This window comes from Tympanuchus pallidicinctus, unplaced genomic scaffold (genome assembly GCF_026119805.1).
Source record: "Tympanuchus pallidicinctus isolate F22 unplaced genomic scaffold, pur_lepc_1.0 scaffold12, whole genome shotgun sequence".
Taxonomy (NCBI): Eukaryota; Metazoa; Chordata; class Aves; order Galliformes; family Phasianidae; genus Tympanuchus; species Tympanuchus pallidicinctus.
This window is the reverse complement of record NW_026294637.1, coordinates 6970025-6994601: the sequence shown is the minus strand read 5'-3', so window position 1 is coordinate 6994601 and position 24577 is coordinate 6970025. Positions and strand designations below refer to the sequence as shown.

Below are 24577 nucleotides of genomic sequence, written 5' to 3'. Positions count from 1 at the left end.
ATCTCTCATTAAATAGGTCAGTTGTATTGCAGTGCTGCATTTCTGTTGGGATTGTGAGTTTTTTAAGTATACGTGGATTCTTCTTAATACAGGATTATTTGACTGTTGCTGATCAGGAGACAAAGAATACAAATATGTGGCTTGTCAGTACAACAAATTCTGGACACTACTGCGATGAGTGCTATAGAAATACATGCCAAGAGGAAGAAGAAAAAATACTTTTCCTCTATTAAGTAAATAGTAGCATTTGAACTTTTCTCAGATTAGGATTTTCCTCACCCAAGTGCATTGCTTAACATTTCAGCATGTAATATTTCGGATTTCTCAAGGTACTCCTTAAACACTCAGCTAAACTAGATGGAGAAGGCAAAGTCCACATGTGATGTGTTCTCACTCGTTGTCATTGCAGACTCAAAACCAAAGTCATTTTGGATGTGCCTTCCATTCTGTTCCTTAGTGTTGATAATATTATTAATATTGGTTACTAACAGTTTTCAGTCTATTGAACGATTAATGAAAAGGTCAATGAGATTCCTCTATAGAAGCATCATTTATTACAAGGCCCATTGCCTATGCAATCTTGCTACATTCATCTTCCTTAACAAGCAAAAGGGCCAGAGATTGCAGCTTCTTAAACCTGCTTGTTAGCTCCTAATGAGAAATCTTAATTGTATGAAAGCCATTATGATGTTGCTCTTTCACTCTGCTGGCTTCTGGATGCGTTGAGTTGTACCTGGGCTGCTGTGAGGCATCAGAACTCATGGCCCACTGTTGATGCCTACTGGATCAAGGGTGGCAGGAGCTGGTGGTAGGCTGGGATTGCTGTTCATGATGCTTCCCTGCAGCCAGTGTGAAACCTGCTGTCAGTCACTCTTGCTTCCACGTTGTCCCAAGGAAAATGCATCCAAGCTGATGGTGGCCACTCACACTGGCTCCTGTGGCATGTGGAAGAGTGGAAAAGATTCAAAGTTATGAATTCCCCAGGGTGGGAGAGGGCAGTGTCCCATCTAATGCTCCTGCCTGAGCAGACCTCTGATGTGTCAGCTTGCTCACCAAGTGCTGGGCAAGAGCGTACAGCTCTCACTGCCCTGCTGTGACCGTCAAGCTGAAGGTGATCTGTTCTGCAGCAGATTCCGAGGCAGGCAGTTAGCTCCAGTGAAGGGAAATACAGAGGGATAGCCAGCTGCCTCTAGCTGCCTTCATAGTGCATTTCAGGCATGAAAAAGATGCCTCTTCATATTGCCAAGGCAGCTGTATGGGCACTGTGATGCTAGAAAGATGCTTAATGTTTTGGCAGAATGTAGCTGTGCCCTAGTGTTATCCCCAAAAATGAGCATGGAAACCCTCAACCTCTCCTTGCAATCAGTGGCATTTAATCAACACCCTGCATTTGTGGAGATCTCACTGGTCATTTGTTTACCCTTGTAGATACCTACTACTTGGGTACATCTAGCCCTTATGAATTGACCCTGTTAGGTGATGTGTGAACAGCTGGTGCAGACCAATCTTTATGGGCTTCTATATTTCCATTAAATTAATAGCTGTGGCTCTTCTGAGTCTTTCTGGAGCCTCAGTTGCTGTTCTCTGTCAACCCTTGACATCCTAAATGTCAGTGAAAAGGATCATTGAAACTAATGGTTTGAGTTCACCCCTTGTACCAGGGATTTGTCCTGGGGTGACCTGGAGGGAATGGTTGTGTGGAAGATGGATACAGGTTGAAGCATTGCTGCAGGATAGTGCTCGGTGCTCCCAGCCACCTCCTGCTAGTGCCCTAAGGTGCTGGGGTCATTGGTGCTCTTCCTCTTGGGAACACTTTGGCTTGCCAGTGTTTAAGCTCAGAAATCTGCCTGAGTTTAGGTTTAAACTGATCCACACTGAAATGCAAAATTCAACAGCTTCTGGAAACTCAACCTTCTAATCTCACCCAGCCTGGCATCAGAAATATGTGACCTTTGCCTTAGGAGCCTTTGCTCCACAGGAGATTAATTATTTCCTGGATCATTCCAGAAAGATTCAGGTCTTCATAGCTGATTTTGCCCCAAAGGTTCCTCTCCCTGAGGACTCGCCTGCTTCAAGTTGTAGTGAAAACGTGATAAACCTCAAGTACTTTCCTCACAGATGTTTTGCATAAGCCTAGCTCCGTCTCAGAGATGGCTGCATTCCGTGGGTGGGTGAAAAGATCCCTGTAGATATTTTTTGCGAAGCAATTTCGGCTTGCTAGAAAATTGAATTAATTGTTTTCCATTCCCTGAATTAACCCTGATTCGTTCTTCCCTCAACCCTCTCCCTCCCCTCCCTCCAACAGATGTCCAGCATATTAAGAGGAGAGACATCGTTTTGAAGAGGGAGCTGGGAGAAGGTGCCTTTGGGAAGGTGTTCTTGGCCGAGTGTTACAACCTCAGCCCCACCAATGACAAAATGCTGGTGGCAGTGAAGGTAAATCCCAAGGGCGAGTGGCAGAGAATACAGCAGGGGCTGCGTGGGAAAGGGAGGCAGGGGAGGGCTGGGGGCTATGGGATGAGATTTATCTGATGCCGGAGATTGTGGTAAATCCACTTAGTCACACAGAGTTCCAGCGTTTTGCTTCAAGGTCGCCTGTTCTCGCCAATGCCAAAGCTTCTCTTCCTGCCGACGCGGACAGGAGACGTGGAGGAGGAACGGGGCTGGAAGGGCTCGGATCTGCGCAGCCGTAGCAGTGGTGGGGAGGCTGCCTTCCCTCTGCGAGGGACTGGGACCTTCTCTTAAGGGACTTAACTCGCTGAAGATGAAACAAAAAGAGGCCTCAGCAAAAATAAGCACTTGAAAGCTAAGCACGGCCAACCAGTTTGCTGGGAGCAGTTTGCTGGGACAGCTTTGCTGTAAGATGAAAGAAGTAAGGCAGCAAGAACTGCAAGATTGCACTTTTCACCTCTGGGACTGGTTAAAGCCAAGGTAGCACAGCTACCCACATCATTAATCACCTAGTTATGTGGCTGGCACCTGCCCATCGGTGTCAGCCGATGCGATCCCATCTCTCAGGTCTCTACTGATCTTCATTTGCATGTAGGCAGAAACAGCATCCAAACTTGTTTCCGTTAATTGCTACTATGAGCTTACATCTCCAGAGTGCCTTTCATCCCAACAGATCATACAGATCCAGAACTGGAGCGGAGCCTTGAAATCAGGCTTTTTGCCAGCTGTGTGGGGGGGAAGCATTCTTCTAATTTGGGCCGTGTTTTATGTTGTAGGTTTTTTAAAAAATGGAAAGGAGTAAAGAAAAGGGGAGAAAAAAGGCTTCGCATATTGAGCTGAGCTTTGGCTGCTTTTCTTGAAGATCTCATGCTCCCAGCAGAGGGTGGAAGCCACTTCCATGGTCACCGCAGCTCTGAGCAGCAACAGCACATGCTGCTTAGGATGTGGGGTCTGTCCCTGCTGCGTTCCAGGGGGCTCCTTCCTAGGGCCAGGACTAGGCAATGAAAGACTGTGGCTAAATGCACTCAGATTTCCAGTGGATTTAAAAACTGCAGCCTTGCAGATCAGCTTTTGATGTGATGGCGTGGATAAGTTTGCTCTTCTGTTCAGCTTGCTTCTGAAAACATTCTAAGAAGCACTAAAAAAGTATAGTCAGCAAAAAGCATTGAGGTTATAAAGTCAAATGTTAGCAATGCTGGAGGGGCTGCTATTCGGGGCACGTCCTCTGAACACATATTTTTCATTTCTCTGTGGCTTTCTCCTTTGTGATGACGGCTCTTGTTTCTGAGAGCTCTCTAGAAGCGAGTGTGCTTATTTTCATGGCCATCCAGCTGGGTGCTGAGGTTGCATGGTCCCCATTTGGCAGAGGGCAGATAGAATCTCAGGGAAATTGAGGGGGCAGAATCCACCTAGCTGGAGGACAGTGACCAATCTGCCTTTGCAGCCAGACTGCAGATACCAGACCTACGTTGACGTTAAATGTGGTGCTTGTGGAGACCTGGCACTCTTACCACGTGACCAGGAAATTCCTAGGAAGCATCAGCAGAGCTGGCAGCTTGTGACAATGACTGCAACCTGCAGGCAGAGTGAATGGCTTGATGTCACATAGCAATACTGTGACGGAGACACAAATGCAACCCTCCCCAAACCTTCCTAGGAGAAGCATTTTTACTCTGGATTTGGCCTCTTCCTTGAGCCTCCATCTTCTTTTATTGGTGGTAGGTGGACAGTTGGACTAGATGATCTCAGTCTTTTTCTACCTTAGTGATTCTATAATTCTTTCCTGGTTCTACCACTTCCAGATCTTGTTTCCTTCACTTCTAAAGGCTGTGCAACCTTAGCAATGTTTTTTTAATATCCCATTTTGTGTGATATTTACAAAGTCACAGTCCTCACACCTCGGGGAAGTGACAGAGTGTGAAGGAGATGAAACCAAACTCGCTGCAACCTGAAATATTATGTGCAACTACAGGAGAAAGGGGAGAAAGGAGTCATGGGGGAGGGGAAGTGTTTTCCTGGAGAGAAAAGAAATAATGGGAAGCATCAAAGTTATGAAGATATTAAATGACTAAAAGTAATTGGGTGCCTGAGATAAGGATGGATGCTTTGCCATCTGCACAGCGTAACTATCATCCATCTAAATATCTCTAGTCAAGCTATCCCAGAGGACATAGAATTACAATAATATTATGCCATGTGCCTAGCAGGGTGAGGGCAGAAAAAGGGAATGAGAAAGTGTCCTAAGGCTTGGGTAAAACCTTAGAGGAGATCTGCTGAATGGGGAAAAGCAGCTCCTGGGGAGGACTCGGTACTTCTCTGTATGTGAACTCAGCACAGCCATCAAGCCTCACAGCTCATCCATCTTGTCCAATATTCTGGACATCCCAACTTTTTTTGCTAAGTGACCTCCCTTGATATCCTGTGATGACAACACTTTGCTCTCCTATGAAACTGCCCAGTTCCTCATGGACAAACTGGCCTTCAAGCCTGGTAACCCACCTCCATCAGCAGCTGCACCCACAGCAGCATCTTCAAAGCAGCCATGCAATGCTAGGCTGCAACCTACCTTGGTGCACTCACGTGAAAGACAAGATATTCTCAGTTAGGATACTGATTTCAGCATCAGTCTGCCAGGGGGACTGTTACAAACAGCGGGGAGTGAAAACATGATTTTAAAAATTATGAGAAAAGTCTTGACAGTGTCCTTCTTCAGAGGCAGTTTGAAAAATCCACACAATAACTGCACAGCCAGGCAAATCCATCTTCTGAATAAAGGCAGTGTAGTCAGCTATTTCAAAATAAAAGACAGATAGCGAGGACTGGCTGGCTCAGGAATTTAATAATAATGAGATATGAAGCCATTCACCCCTAGGTCACCAGTACAAATCCTGCCCAAGCTGGGAATAATTGGAAGCTATTACCCTCTGTGGCATGTTTGCTGCTTCCTGGGAAATGAGTTGGAGACCCCACTGGGCTGGTAAACATACGAACAAAATGCTGAGGTGGTGCCAGCAGTACCTGCTGCTAGCTCTCCCAATGCAACTGGGTGGTGGCAGTGGTTCCTATCCTCCTCTGCCCTCATCAGCTCTTCCTCAATGCCAGCACCCCTTTGGTTTTGGCCTCCTCTGGTTTTGCCCAGCCTGTACATACGTGTCCCTTCTTTCAGGCACTGAAAGACCCCACCTTGGCAGCCCGCAAGGATTTCCAGAGGGAGGCAGAGCTGCTTACCAACCTGCAGCATGAGCACATCGTCAAGTTCTACGGTGTGTGTGGTGATGGTGACCCGCTCATCATGGTCTTCGAGTACATGAAGCATGGGGACCTGAACAAGTTCCTGAGGTATGTGCAAAGGAGGGCATGGCAGATGCAGCACAGCTGTACCCCTGGGGGGCTTGTCACAGATCTGTGGTGCCCAGAGAGCCATAGACGTGTGCATGGTCCTCAGCAGATTTGATGCTTGAAGTCCAACCCCAACATTTCCACTCTGGTAGTCCCAAGGGTTGTCCAGGTGAGCTGTGGAAACCAGATGTTTCTTTTCCCACCCCTGCAAGTCTGAAGCTGGAAGGTCAGCAGCCATGACTCCTCATGCCACCCAGATACTGGTTCGATAGCACCAGAACTAAAATACTCCTGAGAGGATCTTCCTGGAGTCCTTCATCTGATGCTATCCTGGGCAGTTTGCATTTGCAGTTCGCATTTCTAAATTCAGAAAGGAGAGGAGAAATTTAGGAGAGGCCTCAGGCAGTGTCTGTGCAGTCCATCCTTGGTCCTTGTGCCCTGGATCTCAGCAGTCAAAATTTTCTAACCAGTGGCACCTCACTACTCCAGAAGATGGGCAATGACAGATGAAATGCCATAATTGCCTTCTATGCCTCTAGAGAGATTCAAATTGCTAGACCCCCACCAGTCACCATTCATTAGCAGATAATTTGCATGCCCTGAATCTGCCACTGATGAGGGGCAGAGAGCAATGGTGGGAGGATGTTTGTGGTGCTGCTCTCTCACGATACAGAAATTATGCTCTGGAACCTGCATGCAAGTGGAGTGGTACTTACCTCTTGAAATAATTAGTAGGTTTATTTCCCAGTATTTACAAAATTGGACCCTTGATATTTTCCTGCTTTGACTGCTAAGTGTGAGCATGATTGCAGCGGGAACAGGAAGCTCGAGCACATCACATCTAGGTTTGGGGCCGGGATATACTCTGTGCTTATATTTCCACCATCACAACCCATTTCTGCCCAAGGAAAACAAGGAAACAGATCTTTTCCTGAAGTTTTCATTTTGAAGCAATCACCTACACTAGAAGGGCTGTGGGGAAGGACCCCATGGGCGACCCTGCCCGTGGGCAACAGGGAGGTTGGAACTAGATAATCCCTTCCACCCCAGATCATTCTTTGAATCTTTCAAGCAGGGCCAAGCTGCCTGCAGCAATCTTGAAGCATTCACAAGACAATGGCGGAGCTGGGAACACACCTGCACTGATTTCCCCCCTCAATTTGGCATAGTAGAGGCAGACTGAATATGAACTTATAGGTCATCCTCTGTTTCATGCTCTGCATGGATGACATTTTTGGCCAGGTCAGACTCAGGATGGAAGCTGCAAGGGGGTCAAGAGGGTGATGCAGGATTCAGGTTTCCCTTGGTGAATAGTAGGTTTTACTGGGGCTCTCGAGAAATACAGACACAGCACTGCTGGAAGCACAGCATTTCTAGGGCCAGCATTCATGGACTGGGGGCTTCTGAGCATTCAGATCCCATTCTGAAGGCCTGCAACAACTGCATTCCCTCTCACCTCACCAAATATCTCCATCACTTCCTCCCTTTCCTTCAGTACACACGCATAGGTTATTTTCTTCCTCATATTGATAAAAGCCTCCACCACTCCCTAAGAAAGAAGAAAAAGGAACAAGAAAACAAAACCAAAAGCCACGCTTCTTTGACAGGGACCAGCCAATCTTATGATCTTGGTGTAAAGCTGAACCAAACTCCTTGCTCCAAGAAGAGATGGGCAGCTTCTTTTCGTATTCCCTACATCTTCTTGATGCAACTAGATGCACTAATATCCCCCCAGTTAATCTCGAGAGTAGGCTGATGCTCCTTCCTTTAGGACTATACCCATGTGGGATGGAGGAGGGGAGGAAGGAATATGTATTACGCAGGACATACATAGATAAATCCTGTACAGTAAGATGTAGAGAGACTCAATGAAAGGAAGGATGTTGGCTGATCACGTTTTAAACACGACCTGTTCCCATCAGATGCAGACAGTTCCTTGGAAGTAATTATTGTATTTGAAAAAGGTGGCAGTAATGAGATGGCATTATGTCCTGCACTTCTCATCTTGGCATAGTTACTCTTGACACCAGGTATCATCCACAGTTAAATATGGTGTAACTGCAAGGCACGTCTGGTATAAAATGTCCAGCATGGTTTTAGAAGCCCCTGCTTGTCCTGTCCATCCCACACTCACTGCAGTATTGCCCATTCACAACTTCCCAAAACACTCCTGGCTCCTCAGCCCTCATTTCTGGGCTTCCTCTCCTCTTCCAGCTGTTCTGGGAGGAGATGGCAGGTGAGGACCCTTGGGGCTGTGCTTCTGGTGGCAGGGCAGCAGGAGATAACTGAACACAGCAGCAAAAACTATGGGTTGGACCCCGAATGTCTGGATTCTTTGATTTGCCTTAAGCCCAACAGGGTAATCAAGAAACAAAGGAGAGAAAAAAATTGGGTCTTGTGTGTTGTTCAGTCCCATATCAAGAAGGAGGGAAAGCTCTGTGTGTGCATTTTCATTTGTAAGCTCTCTGCAGGGCTGACAACAGGGTGAAATGCCAGAAACTATTTCAATGAGAACAGTTTCAAAGCTTCAGCGGAGATGCTGCACTGCATCTTAGTCACGAGGAGGAAAGTCACAGCAAAACCTCTTGCTTTTCCCTAAATATGAGGGCTTTTGTTATTCCACCTTCAAAGAGGCCACAGCAGTGTGAGCTCCACTGGGGAAAGAGACATCACAGAGGGAGCACAGCAAAGACAGGCCTGGTACACAGCTAGGGAGAGGATTTAAAGGGGGACAGGACAGGAATGACCCTGACCTCAAGTCCTGCCTTTACAACACACTTTGTTCAGCAAAATGTTGCCTTTTGTTGTCCAGGATGTTCTCTCCATCTGCTGACATTCAGACATTACCCCTACACCTCTGCTTGTGTCTTCAGAGTTTACAGCACCTGTGTTACCTCTGGGACAGCTTAGGGTATAAAGGGTACTTTCCAGGAATGCTGGTGTTCTTCTGAAACATTGCCTGTGATCTCTGGTTGTGTTGGTATATCAAATGAGAGGAGGTTGTTTGGTGATGAGGTGTGCGGATGGAATAGAAGAGGCTGTATGGGATTAATAAAGAGAGTAAGCAGCAAGAATATGATGGCTGGGGAAGAAAACTCCACATATATAGCTCCACACCTGGGAATGTTTCCAAGGTAGAAGAATTAACTGCAGCAAACACGTAGATATCTGGAAGCCAATTCATTTTACACAGGTCCTGCCGAAGAGTAGAATGGCCACAGTGCATCAAGCCACTGGTCGCTCTGCCCTAGCAATCTGTCTTTCAACTGTGGCCATAAGAGGTTTCTTGGAGAAGAGTAAGGATAGAATGATGTGTGGCACCTACTCACCCACCAAATGTTCACCCAACCTCTTGTTCTGTAAAATTTTCTTTTTTCTTTCCTGTGTGCGCATCCTCACAGTACAGAGCTGGGGGCCAGTCCCCACCCCAGCAGGAGCAGCAATCATATGGGATTCCTACCTCCTGGTCACTTTTGAGACCCAACTCTATGCTTTTTGCTTCTTCCTCCCTATAGGGCACATGGCCCAGATGCTATGATCCTCGTGGATGGGCAGCCTCGACAAGCCAAAGGGGAGCTAGGGCTATCCCAGATGCTCCACATCGCTAGCCAGATCGCCTCTGGAATGGTGTACCTTGCCTCCCAGCACTTTGTCCATAGAGACCTGGCCACCAGGAACTGCTTGGTCGGAGCCAACCTGCTGGTGAAGATTGGAGACTTTGGGATGTCAAGAGATGTCTACAGCACTGATTACTACAGGGTAAGGCAGCTCCAGTGGCCATCCAATGCTCAGAGTGAAGGGAGACTAGGAAATGTGACAGTAAATCAGTTTTTGGAGCTCTTGGGCTCACTCATTTGCTTATTCCCTCAATGAAACATGCACACAGATGTCTATCAGGCACACTTGTGTTTGCCTGATCCCCAAACCATTGTCCTCACTCCTTTTGGTCCTGGACACGCCTGTAGTTCAGACATCCATGCAGATGCCTACACATAAGAGCTCCCCGTGATACCCCAGCACAGTCACACACTTTGGGATGACTCTGATGTCATCCTGATCTTCCTTCCTTCCTATTTTTCTTCCTCTTTTTTACACAGACTTTGATAAATTGGAGGTAATCCAAAGAGGGTGACAAAGATGATTAAAAGACTACAGGCTGTGACCTCTTGTGTTAGATTAAAGAAACTTAATACAGGGACCTAGAGAAAAGGCAACTGAAAGACTGATAAGTGCATAAAATATGGAAAAGGAAATAATAGGCAATTTAAGCTCAACCTCAAAAACACTTTTTTTCCAGCAGGGACATCATTTAGACAATGGAATAATTTGCCAGAGGTAGGTTGCTGAGGGCCTGTCATTGAAGAAGTCCAGGAAGCAACTAGATAAAAATGCCTGGGCTTAGTGCAGAGGCTAATCCTGCACAAGTCTCTGGGGACTGACTCAGTGAGTCAGAAATGACTTTCCAGCCTTATCTTCTGTGATTTATGCTCATGATGTCCCCTTGCCTGTGTGTCCAGCTGCACTGCCCTATCTGCCCGGGGTGGCAGCAACCCTGGGAGGAATGCATGTTTCTTACTCTTCCTCAGCTTGAGAAAATGGAATGTACAAAGCGTTTGGAGCACAAGTGTAGGGATTTGTGGTTGGGCCACCCACCAGGAGAGAAGGGCTTTTCAGCAGAAAGAGCAGAGATTTTTGCCTCGTGCTTGGTGTAAGGCTGGTTTATTTCTGGTTACAGTGCAGATGTTTGGCTCAGAGGCTGATTTCTATCAGTTACCTAAGAAAGGGTTGACCTGTGGTCTTGATCTGATGGCAGAGGTTTTCTTTATGTGATAGGAAGTTGCAAAGTGGAGCTGGGGAGGAAAAAAAAGATGATAAGGTTTCTGATGAGACATGTCATCTCTCCAAGTCCAGGGCACTGCCTTATCACTAAGTTTAATTACTAGTAAGGGAACCAGTCTTCTCTGTGCAGCACAAAAGCCTATGTTGGGAAAAGGTCTCAGTGGACTGCATGAGGTAGCTACAATCCCAACACTGCAGAAACATCAGTAGATAGTGAGTGGGGAAGAGCAGTGGCCAGGGGAAGATGAGAAGCAGCTTGTGAGATCACCCATGCTCTTGCTTGGGTACTTCAGCAAATGAGAATTGGATGGGAGAACCCCCAAGAAATGTGAACTGCAGAGATCTTCATAGGCCAGCTCACCGTAGTGGGATTTGTCTTCTCTGTGGTGTCCTGTAGACCTCGTCCTGTCTGTGCTAAGTGCTGTGCCATGGTTGCTCTGTGCTCTCTCATGCCACGTCGTAAGGCTCTGTTAGTGGACTTCTCTCTGTTCACACAAATTGCTGTGTGTGACCAAAGCAATAACTGGTTTATCCTGCTTACCAGACTTGTGGTACTTTTAGAACTCTAGATCACCAACTCAGTCCTCTATATACACGGAGACCTTTTCTCTGTTGCTATCCAGAGAGGGATCCTAGGTAATAACGCTTTTGATTACTCATATTTACTTTGTTATGAAGAAGCATTTACTTTCTCCTGCGACATGGGTAAGATAAGCAGTTTGGTTTCATTAACAATAGTGCATTTCTGCTCTGTATTCCTCACCATTTTAATTCCCAGCATCTCTGGCAGGAAAGCTGTCTCTTCCAGGCTCCTGAGAGAGTCTTTTCAAGTACACAGGCCCATCACAAAACCCACCAAAATACCCTAAGTGAGGGTTTTTGAACGGAGAGAGAAAACAAATGACCTCAAGCATTAGAACCAGACTGCCCCTGGTCCTCCCCCATGGAAGGTGGAGATGTGGCTGTAGAGTTAAGCTTTGAAACTCCTTTCTGCAGTCCCTGGTCGCACCCACAACCAAAATGGTAAAACTCCCAGGGCTGCTTCTCGATGTTTGTGCACAACATCTCTGCTGTTGACACAACCTGCCATTCCCAGAGGCAAAACCTGGAGCAAAGTTCTGTTTCAGGTGATTTAGCGTGCCCAAGCTGCAGCCTAGGGAGAATTCCACTAAATGTCATCAGTACAGTATCATATACAATATCATCAGTACACAGTGGAGGGTTACACCTCGAAGCTGACCACAAGTGACATGTCTGGAGGATCTCACTCTGATGGGTCCCTGCATTTGCTGCTGCCCAGGCCATATGAGCATGGATAGATTGGCATGTGGGTATATGAGTGTGTTCCAGGCTCATGATTAACTCATAGGCATTTAATCTCTTTCTTTTAAAACAAAGGAAAAACACCATCTGCCTCCTGCATTTGTGGGATGCAGAAGTGCTTTACAAAGGTGAACTGCTTAGTTTCCTGTCACACATTTGGGTAGGGGAAACAAACGTTTGTGTAACAAAAGCAGCAGAGAGGTTTGTTTCCTCTCTCTCCAAGGTTCTCCATGCTCTGCCTGAGCACAGGTGCATCTTTTTCCTTGTGCATCAGATCCCTGATGGTTGTGGAGGTGTAGGCAGGGGAGAAGTGAAATGGCATCAGGTCAGAAAGCAGAGTAAGGTGGAGGTATAGGGGAGGCTGGGAGAAGTAGCCCACCCTTGTGTGACAAGTCAGGGATGCTGAAGGGGCATTTCTGGGGTGTGTTGTGTAATGTGCCATGCAATCTTTCATTTAGGTCTGTATAGGAATGCAGGGTGAAATAGATCTGTAAGGGAGATAAAAGGTTCAGGAGGAGTTTTTTCCCACTTGTTTTCCTTCTAGAAAACATGTGAGCAAGTGACTTCTTAGGGATGTGTCAGGACTGTGACACCAGGCGGTGGGATGCTGTGGGTCAGGAACGTTGTGCCGCAGTCACACTGAGCACATCTGCTGCCTGCCCATGGAGCAGGACCAAGATCAGTCGCCTTTCTTCCCCCAGAATGAGTAATCCAGCTCCCAAACAAAGTCATTTGGCAGCCACTCAACGAAAGGGCAGTATTTCTTTATCTTCAGAGAGCAGCCTTAAATCCTAGTCAGCAGTCCTTAATAAGTTCCAAGGTTACATGCTGCCATGGGATGGACATCAGCAGCGAAGACATGGGTTGAGTAGAGGAAGGATTAATGCAGGCACTGAATGTCATGAAGACATCCCTCTGTCCAATTCTGCTATGTCCTACCCCTCTAGCATCCTGCCCCAAAGCCCAGGCAGGGCTTGAAACCTCTCAGGAGTTGAGTACTGTCCTTTTGCAGAGGTCTGTCCTGAACGTGCTCCAGGTTGCTGTTCATCATGGGGAGGACACCTGCTTGTGGAAAAACAAACAAACAAACAAAAAACCAACAAAAAAAGTGCACGTGCTGGGTTTGCAAATGGCTCTGAAAATAAGTTTCTGACAACATAGAACTAAAAACACAATAAAAAAATGCATTGAAGAATTCTGCATTTTCAACGCTATGGAGTGCTCTATGGATTTGGGAGAGACGAGGTTTACAGGAAGAAGCAATATCTTTTATTAAACATCTGATATTGTTGGAGGGGGAAGAAAAGAACATTTTAGACACACAAGTCCTCCCTAAGCTTTTTTTTTTTTTTTCTTCCTTTTTTTGCAGTGTTATCAGTTGATTTAATAAAAGATTAATATCTCTTCCTATGAACCTTGGCTCTCCCATCCTTAGACCATTGGTGCCAAAACAACATTTCTGCTATGACTTTGGCCTTAGGTCAGCGTTCCTTAAAAAGGGATTCCTCTGGCAGATGCCTCCTCCTCTGAAGCGTGAAGGTTTGCTCTGCAAACATTTTCTTTCTTCTCTTTTCTTAATATGGCCAGATTTAAGAAACAACAACAACAACATATTTTTGATAATTTTCAGTGCTCACTGTTAGATTCTCTCTCTCATCTAGACCAACTCTTTCTCTATTTCTTATTCCCTGGACATCAAAACTGTTTTCTTTCTCCTGGGCTGCAGTCAACTATTTATCCGGTGAAGTTTCCGTGTAAGTAATAGATCAGTGAGGTTTAACAGCTGCCCGGTTCATGTTCCTTTGGAGACTCATTCAGCATGGTTGATAAGACTAATAGGCGAGGCTTGCAGTGAAAGCAGATTTAGAGACTCGATGCTTCAATGTCAGTGGGTTAAAGAACTAGATGATCTTTGAGGTCCCTTCCAACCCAAGAGGTTCTATGATTCTTAGAAGGCAAGCTCAGTCCCTGGCTGCACAGACAGAGGAGAGGAGTCTTGTGTAAAAGGTACAATGCATGTACTGCTTTCAGCTTCCAGCAAAAGGTCAATTTCCAGCAGGCAAATGCTATGCTGATGCTAAGTGGTTAATCATTGCCTTTATCTCTTCTGCCTCTTCTCACATGGAAAATGCTCAAGGAGGTTGTGGATGTCCCGTCCCTGGATGCGTTCAAAGCAAGGTTGGGCAGCCTGGTCTGGTGGTTGGCAACCCTGCACATAGCAGGAGGTTGAAACTAGACGATCATTGTGGTCCCTTTCAACCCGGGCCATTCCGTGATTCTGTTGTTCTATGGAATACAGTGTGCTACTCTCTCTCCCTCCTATCTCGCAGAGTTTTGGGAAGGTTCATATTTGTAAATATTTGTTACACTAAGGAGAGACTTAGAGGTGAAAGAGCATCGTTTTCTCCTGTACTAGGTGAGATTATGAAGGGCATGTCCTGTCTCTAGATCATATCTAAGTAAGAACAGGGAAATCCTGGAGTGACCTGGAGATCTCCCCTGGAGACACCTAGTGATGGTTCGGATGGGCCACTTGGGCAGGGCCATACTCCTACTATGTGCAGGAGTCTGCATATACATGTTGAAAATATTATAGCATCTGTTTACTCATGTGTCCCCTTCCTCCCAACCCCTGATTCATTATTTCTGTCCTTGTTCTCATGGCAGTCATCCCTTCTGTGTGTCCCATGAGCCGGGTGGCTCGCAGCACAGAGGCTTACAGCTGCTCCAGTTAACATTTTGGGGGCAAAAGGGCCAATTTCCATTTAAGCAGCGGTGAGACTGGAAAGAGGGGAGGTGAGGGAACCGCTCTGCTGTGGGGGCATGGGATAAAGTGTCTTTGTGCTCATCGTCGTCTGCTCTGCGTGCAGGAAAATCAGTGTGTATTGAATGTGCTGGTCTCTGGCATCTCCGTGGCTCCTATAAAAACCTCTGCAAATTGAATTTGTGGCACAGTTCCTTATCTCCTGGAAGGAAGATGTAACAACATCATCTTGTGTTTTAGACAGACGTTTTTCCTCAACTCTTGCCCGTTTCTACGCTGAGGGAAAAACAAATGTTGAAGAGTCTCTGTTCCCCCACCCCTCCCTTCTTCCTGTTTGAAACATGAAGAGCCCTTCACACAAAGCAGCTCAAGTGCAGAGGAATTAATTGGGGAAATTAGGTGGTGTTGTATTTCTGGCATTTTCTCAGAAATGGTAATTGCCCTCATTCTCCACCCTGCCAAGCCCTCTGCCTGCACCTTGTCCCCCCCTCCCTTTTCCTCACTGTCAACCTGTCTTTCTCCTGCTTCAGTGGCTGTTTTCATGCTGTTACCATTTATCTCATTTCGGTAATGAGAGGGATATGGCAGGTAAAGAGCTCTTGGAATCTACTGACATCTTCTTTGAAGCAAAGACACAAAAGAGCAGTTTGTTTTTGGGAAAACTCCCTGCCACAGCACTTGACCTCCATCCTCACCACTTCTCCTGGCTGGGATACACTGCTGCTGCATTGCAAGTCATTTGGCTCAGATATTTTATTTAATGTAGTCTTAGTGTTCACCCAAATGTTTAACCTCTCCATGTGTCTCCTAAACCTTCACACACTCATTAAGAGCTAATCAAATGTATGATCTTTCAATCCAAACCCAGTCCATCTTCCAGAGCTTTGAACTGAGGTTCACTGTTCTGTATGTCCTGATCTAAGACAGCTGCTGGTGTTCATGGTGTCAAACAGAGGTACTACAGTGGGTAGTAAAGCGCTGGAACTCCTTGTCCTAGGACATGGTAGGTGCTAGCAGTTGAGATGGACTGAAAAAGGGATTGAACAGTTGTGGAAGCAAAATAATGTATTAGGGGCTATCAAACACAACAAGCAGATCTAGACAGGTGAAAGAAAGAACTCGTCAACCTGACTGTAGCAGAAATGCTAAGTCACAGCTTGAACCAGTGATTAAACACCTGGTGGGAAGGCAGGGCCAACCCAGGGGATCTCAGGTGCATGTAACGAAGTGCACCTGAGTGACCAGAAGGGCTGGAATTAGGGTCCACCCCCTTCCCAGACCTCATTTAAGGGTTGGCATTGGAGATGAGGGTATTTTGCAGTAGATCCCTTGTGTACCTGAGGTCTTCTAAAGGTAGGCAAATTTTTTTTGTTTCTGCATCTGTAGCTGCTGCATTTGGACTTGTCTTCGTTTGCTGTAGCCAAAGACTTTGTCACCTTGCTATTATTGCTGTACCTTCCATCATGTTATAGCATTACACTAACCTATTCTTGAGTAGGTTTTTTTGTTTGTTTGTTTTTGAGTAGTAGAATCATAAGATGATTGAGTTGGAAGGGACTTCTAAAAGCTGTCTAGACCAACTTCTCTGCGATGACCAGGGATGTCTCCAGGCAGATCAGAGCCTGGCCCAGCAGAGTTACCAAAAAGACCCACCCATATAGTACACCCATCCAAGAGTAAATATCCACCTATTTCTTGCTTGTAACGTTTTCCATTCTTCTTGCTGTTCCTACTCACGTTCAGAAAATTGGCTGAAAAACTGTGATAAACAGAAAAAAGCTAGACAGTCTCCCTTGATGGAAATCTAGCCAGAATATGTTCCTCTGGGGTGCCACCAGAAACAAGGGAAGGTTTTGTATGGGGCAGTCCTCAAGAGGTGACTGTTCCTGGGCTTTACTAAGGTGTAAGTGAGAGCAGAAGGTGGAGAACCAAATGCCAGCAAGCTGCATTATTCTAGCCCCAGGTGCACCAGTAACCATGATTTTTGGACATACTAAAAAGAACAGTTTGCACTCTGGAAGAAGTATCCATCTAAGGGAGACTTATCTTCTCTTGTTCATGTTGTTGGACCCATTTCCCTGTTGCTTCCCAGCTGTTCAGTGGCCTTCTCCTGCCTTCCCACCTGCAGGACTACGGCCCAGCTCTCCTTGCACTGGGGCGGCCATGAGATCACAAACTAGTTGGGAGAGGTGGGGAGCAGCCCCAATGCTCAGTGCAATCAGTGAGAGGACTGGAGGTAAAGAAGTTATAGGCTAGTTTAGTGGGAGTATGGATAAATTATGTTTTGGCATGCTTTTTATTTATTTATTCTCCTCAATGTATCATGTGAAGTAGTGGCTTTTCAAGCAAGGAAGATGTAAAGGTTTTCCCCAGTGTGGCAGGCTGCACTTCAAGGCAAACTGAAGACTCCTTAATTAAGTTATTTACATGGAAGGAAAACATTTCTTTTTCTCCTTGATTCCTGCATGGTCAGGACTCCCATGGGCTTCTACCCCTGTTCCCTCCCTGTTCCATAGTCCAGCCTCTCAGTCACAGAGAGCTCCTTCTCCTTGCCAGCTGGATGGAGAAAGCCCCTGTTTGTAAGCAGCTGTCTTTAATAAACAGGCTGCTTAGAACTAGGCTGTCAAAGAGAGCATGTTCAATGTACAATCAAGGGGCAACGATGCACAAAATTGCACACACACAAAACAGGAATCTCTTCTTGGTGTGTGTTGAGCTTTGAACGCTTAAGTGATTCCACCTCTCTCTTTCCCATTCAATTATGCAGGCAACACATGATAAGATTGCTAAAGGAATTAGTGAGTGAAATCTTTATATTGCCTAATCAATATTGTTCTGCTCAGTACAAGGCATCTCACCCTCCTCTTGGCCCCAGTTGTGTTTTCAGAGGGCAAATAAATGAAAACACAAGTTCACCTTCTCCAAGCTGTGGTGACCAAGAGGAAAAGCAGCAGCGTGTCTGTTGGAAATGTTTACCATCAGTTTCTTCCTTGCTTTAAAAGAGAAAAGATGTGACACAGGAATTATTACAAACCCAGCCAAACCCATGTTTCAGGGCCTTAAAACGACCTGCAAGGCCTTTCATCTGTTGCAGTTATATGGCCTTACAGAAACAGCCAGCAACCTTACAAGCAAAGACAACAGATGATAATTTTTCTGAGCATCACTGAGGCAAGACGCCAGATTTGATGGGCCACTAGACTGATCCAATATAGTAAATCCTGTGTTCCACTGTGGATTGTGGGACCAAATCATCAATTAATGTGAAGCTTTAAAAAAAAAAAAATCCAAATCCCTTTTAGTTCCCTGCAGTCATTAGTGACAAGATACAATATCTATAGCTCAAATGCTTTGCCAGCATCCCCTGGCAGCAAAGCAGAAACTCCACTCCTAATTTTTCCAATACATAGAAGAAAAACATATGAGATCAGTGGTTTTTAGAGTCAGATTCGGCTGCCTCTTCATATTTATTTAGACGGAGGAATAAATCAGGTTTGGGTTACTTCTGGGTTAGTTATTTGTTATTGGAATAAGTGCGTGGTAATAGACCTGACAGGGGAAGATGTTTCTCTTTCAGCTCTGTGTTTGAGGTAGAATTTGCTTTGTTCTGCACTATATTATATTGATGTTTTTTTCCCACTGCTGATGACTTCATCTGCTCTGCTTCCTCCCAGTGTCCATGCCTCTGCCACAGCTGGCTTTAGGATGTGGATTTATGCGAGAGATCTTTCTTCCCCCCCCCCCCCAACTGTAATGCCATAATGCAGAGGCAATTTAAACAACCATCATGAAACAATTTGCTAGGCTTTTCCCCCCACCCATTTCCTACCTCAACTTCTCGGGGAGGGAGGCGAATCAGTCAGTCACGGGGCAATTCCCTAAGCATAAAGAGCTGTCAGCTACATTTAGCAGCTCAATTTTCACCTCTGGAGAAGGGTGGGAAGGCACCCGGGGTGATGACTAGCCAGGCACACCCTAAGCCCGTATTTTTGGTTTTCCCTGGGCAGCCGTCAGCCTGAGCTTCTAAGGACTGCAGCCAGAAGTCTCCCCTCAGACCACTGTGCTTTCATCTTAGGATTTTGTTTCCTTTTTGTCCTGGTGGGAACACAAAGATCTGACTAAAAAACCAGGAGACCTTCTGCTAGTCATTCACTTTTAATTTGTGCACTGAGATCCCTAACCCTTCTCTTCCCTCCCATTCCCCAGATCTTCCTGCACTGATACACAGAAAATGTAGAGCTGTGTTTTCCACTTTCCTTATCCATTCCTAGGGTTCAGCTGGCAGTTTTGTGGGTGATTGGAAGATGTGGGATGAGGCCCTTTCTTCTTCTCCCAATCTCCAGCAGTACCAATGGGACAAAGACTTTTGGAGAAGAGTAGAATGATGTACCAGGTGCTTCATTGGGATGTTGGGCTAGAGATGCTCTCTTGCTTGGCTACTTAAGACATCAGGCTTGGGATTTTTCTGCAGGCTGAGTTGGACAGGTCATTGCGCCATGACTGGTGATGGATAAGGAACCAGATGCTGAAGTAGTAGTTCCACAGGAACCACTAATGCCTCCTAAAACTTCTCCAGCTCTTCTGGCTGTGGAAAAGATACTCAGGACCACCAGGAAATGGGGCTTGGCTGGCGGGGAGATGTCTGAGGAAGCCAGAGCCTCACTTGGCTCTTGCTCAGCTTCAGCACTCGTCCCTTACCCTCCCTCTGCACTGATGCAGGTGACAGTGTGGGATGCAGCTGGCACAGCCATGGGATCTCACCCATCCCACACCCTCGTAGCGTTGCGGAGCATTGGGGTGTTGCAGCCAGTGGAAGGCATATGGTTCAGTTAAAGACATACCCTTTCCCTTCTTGTCCCCTCGCTTCATCACCCCCATCCCTCCCTCCCTCTCTCACCCTCCCCTTCTCTTTTTGTTTGTCTCCTTCCCTTGTTTTCACCCATTCACTGTCAGGAAGGGCCGCGTCCGAAGGGCCAGCTCAGCGCAGCGTGGCAGCGACACAGACTGGCACCGCCGGCAGCTGCAACAGTGAGTGGATCCTGACCTGTGGGGGCCTGTGCCACTGGGGCATGGAATGACATGTGGGGCTTTGGGACTAGGTTGGGTCCAGTGTGTTTGGCAGCCCAGGGGCTCTCGTTTGCAAGGGGAGCTGCTCACGCTTCTCTCCTGCAGCAGCTCTCCAGAGCTTGGCTGTATGGAGAGGGAATGTGGGATGAATGCAAGAGTCCTCAGTGCAACCCTCCTCCATGGGTGTTCAGGCTGTGTCTGCACTAGTGAACAGTTTGGGATGTCCTCTTCTTTATCTCTGTGCAGCTAAACCTCTCCTGCTCTGAGCAGGATGGTGTTTGCTCCACCCAGTAGGAGTTATTGACTCATAGACTCAATAAGGTTGGAAAAGACCACTAAGATCATCTAGTCCAACGCTGACCCGTCACCTCTGCTCACATGTTCCCTCATCAATAGCTTGGATGCTGTTGAATTGACATGACCCAAAACCTGTCCATTTAAACAGCTGGACCGTTTCATTACCAGCCTGAGTGCTTTTTATTTGCTAGTCTAGACACAGCAATCTGCAGCTTGGAGCTGTGACTGAGTGGACTGAAAGCATCCCTGTCCCACCACTCTCCTCCCTCAACTGGTGTACAGAGTTCTGAGTTGGGTTCTGCCAGAGGAACTTGGGTTGGCCAAGGTGGTGGCTGAATCTGTTTGGAATTGAGCTAATGCACTCAAAGACACTGCAGAGTGTGATGAGATGGTTCCCCACGTTACTTCTCAATGTCTTCCCTGTGCCAGAGCAGGGCTCTGCTGTAATGGTGCCAGGGTGCGAGTTTAGTTATCACTGATTTTACAGGGGACATGTCAGTGGGTAAGAAGATGTGCCACCAAAAGGTGATTTTTTTATTTTATTTTATTTTTTTTGTTACATTTATCCCTTTCTAAAGCAAAATTGAATTGCAGGGTGTGGATGGGAATTTAGTTCTACGCTCTGATGTAATTTTGTATCCTCAGCCCGGAAGGCAGTTTTTAAAAAATGATTTCCCTCTGTGCCCTGACACTATTTTTTTTTTCTTTTTTTTGCCTTTCAATCATGTTCTTATGACAGAACAAATATCAGAGTTGACCTTTGCAATGCGACATAATAATATGTGACTTCTTTATAGCTCTTTTCATCCAAAATGCTTAGCACACTGCAAATCTGATCCTGCAGCCACTTACCACTGGACTTCGCACTCATTGTGTGAGCGATGCCTAGGGGAACCTGGGGCAAAGACACCCAGAAGTGCTGTACCTCCTTTACTTACAGGATCAGGCCCTAGAGCTGTGCAGCACAAGCCTGTAAACAGCCACGTTTTGCAGATTTCTCCCCCCTATCAGAGTTGCATGACCAGTATTAATACGACAGCTTCCCCTTGGCTAAAATGTCACAGCAGGTCATGCTTATGTCATATTTATAGCTATCATCTACAGCTATGTTGCTTTTATTACTTTCTCCCAGCCTTGAATGCATGCTAATTAATAAACTCCCTTAGCTTGTTGTGCACCATTTGATCCTGTAGAAATCACACCATTTTAACTTATTAGCAAACGGCAATTAAAAATTATAACTGTTCAAGGGGGAAAAGGAACATAACCACTTGTCTTCTGCATCCCTTCTGAAACAGCCTTGCACTGATGCTTCAGGCTCAAGTCCTTTGGCTTGATAGAGGGTGGAAATTCCAGGCTGCAGAACAACTTCTGTTGAAAAACACTTTCTGCTCTTCTATTCCTGTTTGAGAAGGGAGGCCTCAGGTGCATGGGAAGGAAGTGACATTCCAGCCTTGGTCTGGGCTGTGGGTTGTATCAATATCCTGTAACCATAGAAAATTCGGCGTGTCTGTTTCCTACTCTTAAAAAAAGTGATCTCATCTTCACCCAGGAGATATGTACTTAAGAAAAAAAAAAAAAAAAAAAAGATGGCAAAGGTTTTAAGGAACACAGTTGTTATGGTGTTGGGAGACAGGTAAGTACAGTGGTAATACGTAGGGAACCTGAACGCTGGGATGTTTGCTGTGCTGGTTTGAAGCAAGTTAATGTTAGAAGTCCTCAGTCGATAGGATCCTGGCATCCACCTCTTTTTGTTTCATTCAGGGTAGTCAGAACCTGGAGAGGGCTCTTTTTCCCCTTCTTGGTGATGGGAAGTGGTCACATTTGGGGTTGGAGACCCACCTGCCATCAGCAGGCATCTGTATGTTCTGCTGTTTTCTGCCACCCTTAGAAAATAAATTCATTAAGAGCAGAGAGGACTGGAAGGGATTCCCTGGATCATCAAATCCAATCCCCCGTTGCATCAATCACTTCAGATTTATCTTTTTCATAATCAAGTGCCACTATTAAATGCGCTCCGCAGGGAAAACAGCCCCAGAATCTCATTGCTTTAACTTGTAGATCCTTCTAATTTCCAGCCTATGCTTAGTCATGGCCTGTTCACTGAACAGCAGGTACCTGGCACAGGAGCAAGAAATTTAACACAGTTTTCTTAAAATAACTGCCCAGAAATACTATCCACAAGAAATGCTGAAGCTGCAAAAGGGAACATGCAAGGTCAGGTAATGACAACAGCGGAGCCTTAGCTCACACTTTGTGTCTCTGCCGTGTAGGACACACTTTACATCATCACCTGCCATTAATCTTGTACGATCTGGTGAAGGTACAAGGCAGAAATGCTCGTAGAACGAAAGAACTTCTTTCTGTTCTTCTCTGTAATATTCATTGTGTAACCCTCTGTCTCCTTTACAAAGCATAACTAAACCTGAGCTAAACATTTGTCTTTTTTTCCCCTTCTTGGCAGGCTTCTTCATGCCACTTATTGCTTTATTGTACAAGCCATTACCTGCACAGCACCTTTGAGAAGCCAGCAAACTGCAATGCCCTGTTTTACAGGTTAGGAAGGGAAGCACAGAGCTATCAGCTGCACTGCCCAAGGGCACACAGAAAGCGTGACAAAAGCCAGAATAAAATTCCACCCATGGAGCTGCAAAGGCAGTAGAGGCGTCTGTCCTCTCAGATGCCCCTGCTTCAGTCGGTGCGCTCTTGTTCACTCCAAAGCATCAGCACTCATTAGCTCTGACCCAGACAACAGAGAGCAATGGCACACGAAGAGCCATCCAAGCTTGGATGGAGCATAAACTGCTGGAGCTGCTCAGGAGGAGGTCTCACTTGACAAAACCACATTTGCTTATTTAACTTGGCAGGTATTCAAGTGAAACAGGCATGGGTGGGAGGTGTCAGAGCTGATCTGGGTACCAGCACGGGATTTTGGCATTCTATTTCAGTGCTCCTGTTTGGTAAAGAAATCCACTCAAAGCCTTCCCTCCCCCCCCCCCCCCCCCAATCAATATTTAAATGTCATAAGAATTGTGCATTGCCCACCTCGATGCTCCTAACGAATTAATGTATTTTATTAGCCTATAATCTGGAAATCATTGCCGTGGCTGCTATAAAAGCCTGAAGCTCTTCAGTGGGAAAGATGTCAGCAGGTCTAGAGTGTATGCAAATATATGCCATTGCCATAAAGATCCCAGGGGTCAGTAGGCAGTTTCCAGCCTCCAGCAGCAGCAGCTGAGCGGAGCATCCTGTGATGGGGAGCAGGAGTGCAGAGCTCTGTGTTGATTCTTCTGGAGCTGTGATATGTGAATGCCTGGAACTGTGCATAGCTAATTCTGATGGATTCAGAGGAAAGCATTGGTGCCATTGACAGGGTGACTGCAGGGTGAGGTGATATTGTGATGGGTGGCTACTGAGAGGTCCCATGCCCTGCACAGAGCCCATGACCTCTTGCAGGTTGCTCCTCATTGGCCTGGGTGAACCTCAGAAATTAATTACCCTTTGACCAGTTGTATTTCCATCTCTGCAGGAGACTGTGGTGGAAAAGAGAAGTACCAGGATAATTTTCTGTGGTGTTACACAGCAGATTACCCTGTACTTATGGGGTCACCAGTTACCATGTAATTGAGACCTCTGATGCAGGGCCGTCTGCTGTAGGTTTCAAAGCAGGGCTTGGAGGAGGTTGGGGATGAATGGCAGCAATGGCTGCAGCTGCTTTCCAGGTTTCATTAGAGACAGCTCTGCTGGTGATGGAGGATCTGCTGATGTGCCCTGTATGTAGGATGGTGCCTGAGGGATGTCCAGGGGTCAGAGCAAGAGGCAGACAGCAAGACCAAGTGCTCTGGACTGCAACTCTGTCTTTTCATGCACCCAAATCAAACACCTGGAGCATTTTGATTATCCACCCTAAATTCCAGTAGCAGCTCATTTTAGCTCTTGGGTGACAAACACCAGTCAGCCCAGATCGATGCGCAGCATGTTGCTGTGAGGTGAGATTGTGATCACCCTGCCATAACCTCAAAAGCCCCTGAAGAGGAAGGCAGAAGCAAAGAAGGGATGAAGGAAATGATTTTTGAGGCAAGATGGAAGGAGCTGTATGTAAAGAGTTTGGCTAAGAATGGTCAGAGTGGGGAGATCATAGCATCAAAGAATTGTTTGAGTGGAAGGGAGCCTTAAAGGCCTTCTGGTCCAACCCCAAGCACTGAAAAGGGACACCTACAGCTGATCAGGTGCTCAGAGCCCCATCCAGCCTGATGCTGAGTGTCTCCAAGGATGGGATATGCTGCCTGGTGGCAAATATTTGCAGAGCTGTGAGCCTGAAGATTAGAATATGTCATTGAGAGAAATATGTAAGTTAGCACAAAGATAATGTGTTGAACGTGTTGAAGATGAGGCTATGTGACAAGCAGGAAATTTCCATCATGTAAGCAACATTTGCTTATGACTTCCTGAGGGAGGCTGTGGGTTGCCACTTGGATATTTGGATTGATGTCCACC

General features: G+C 46.3%; 1 protein-coding gene across 5 annotated transcripts in view; it reads left to right on the top strand.

Moving 5' to 3' along the window:
• NTRK3 (neurotrophic receptor tyrosine kinase 3) overlaps positions 1-24577 on the top strand; it is a 182366-nt gene that overhangs the window by 141063 nt on the left and 16726 nt on the right. For 4 of the 5 annotated variants that reach the window (XM_052672170.1, XM_052672167.1, XM_052672171.1 and 1 more), the window contains 4 exons: positions 2306-2436; positions 5618-5790; positions 9306-9549; positions 19670-19744. In XM_052672170.1, the coding sequence (XP_052528130.1) occupies positions 2306-2436; positions 5618-5790; positions 9306-9549; positions 19670-19744 (623 nt within the window). The remainder of the gene's footprint in view (positions 1-2305; positions 2437-5617; positions 5791-9305; positions 9550-19669; positions 19745-24577) is intronic. The other variant, XM_052672168.1, reaches the window with a different exon arrangement.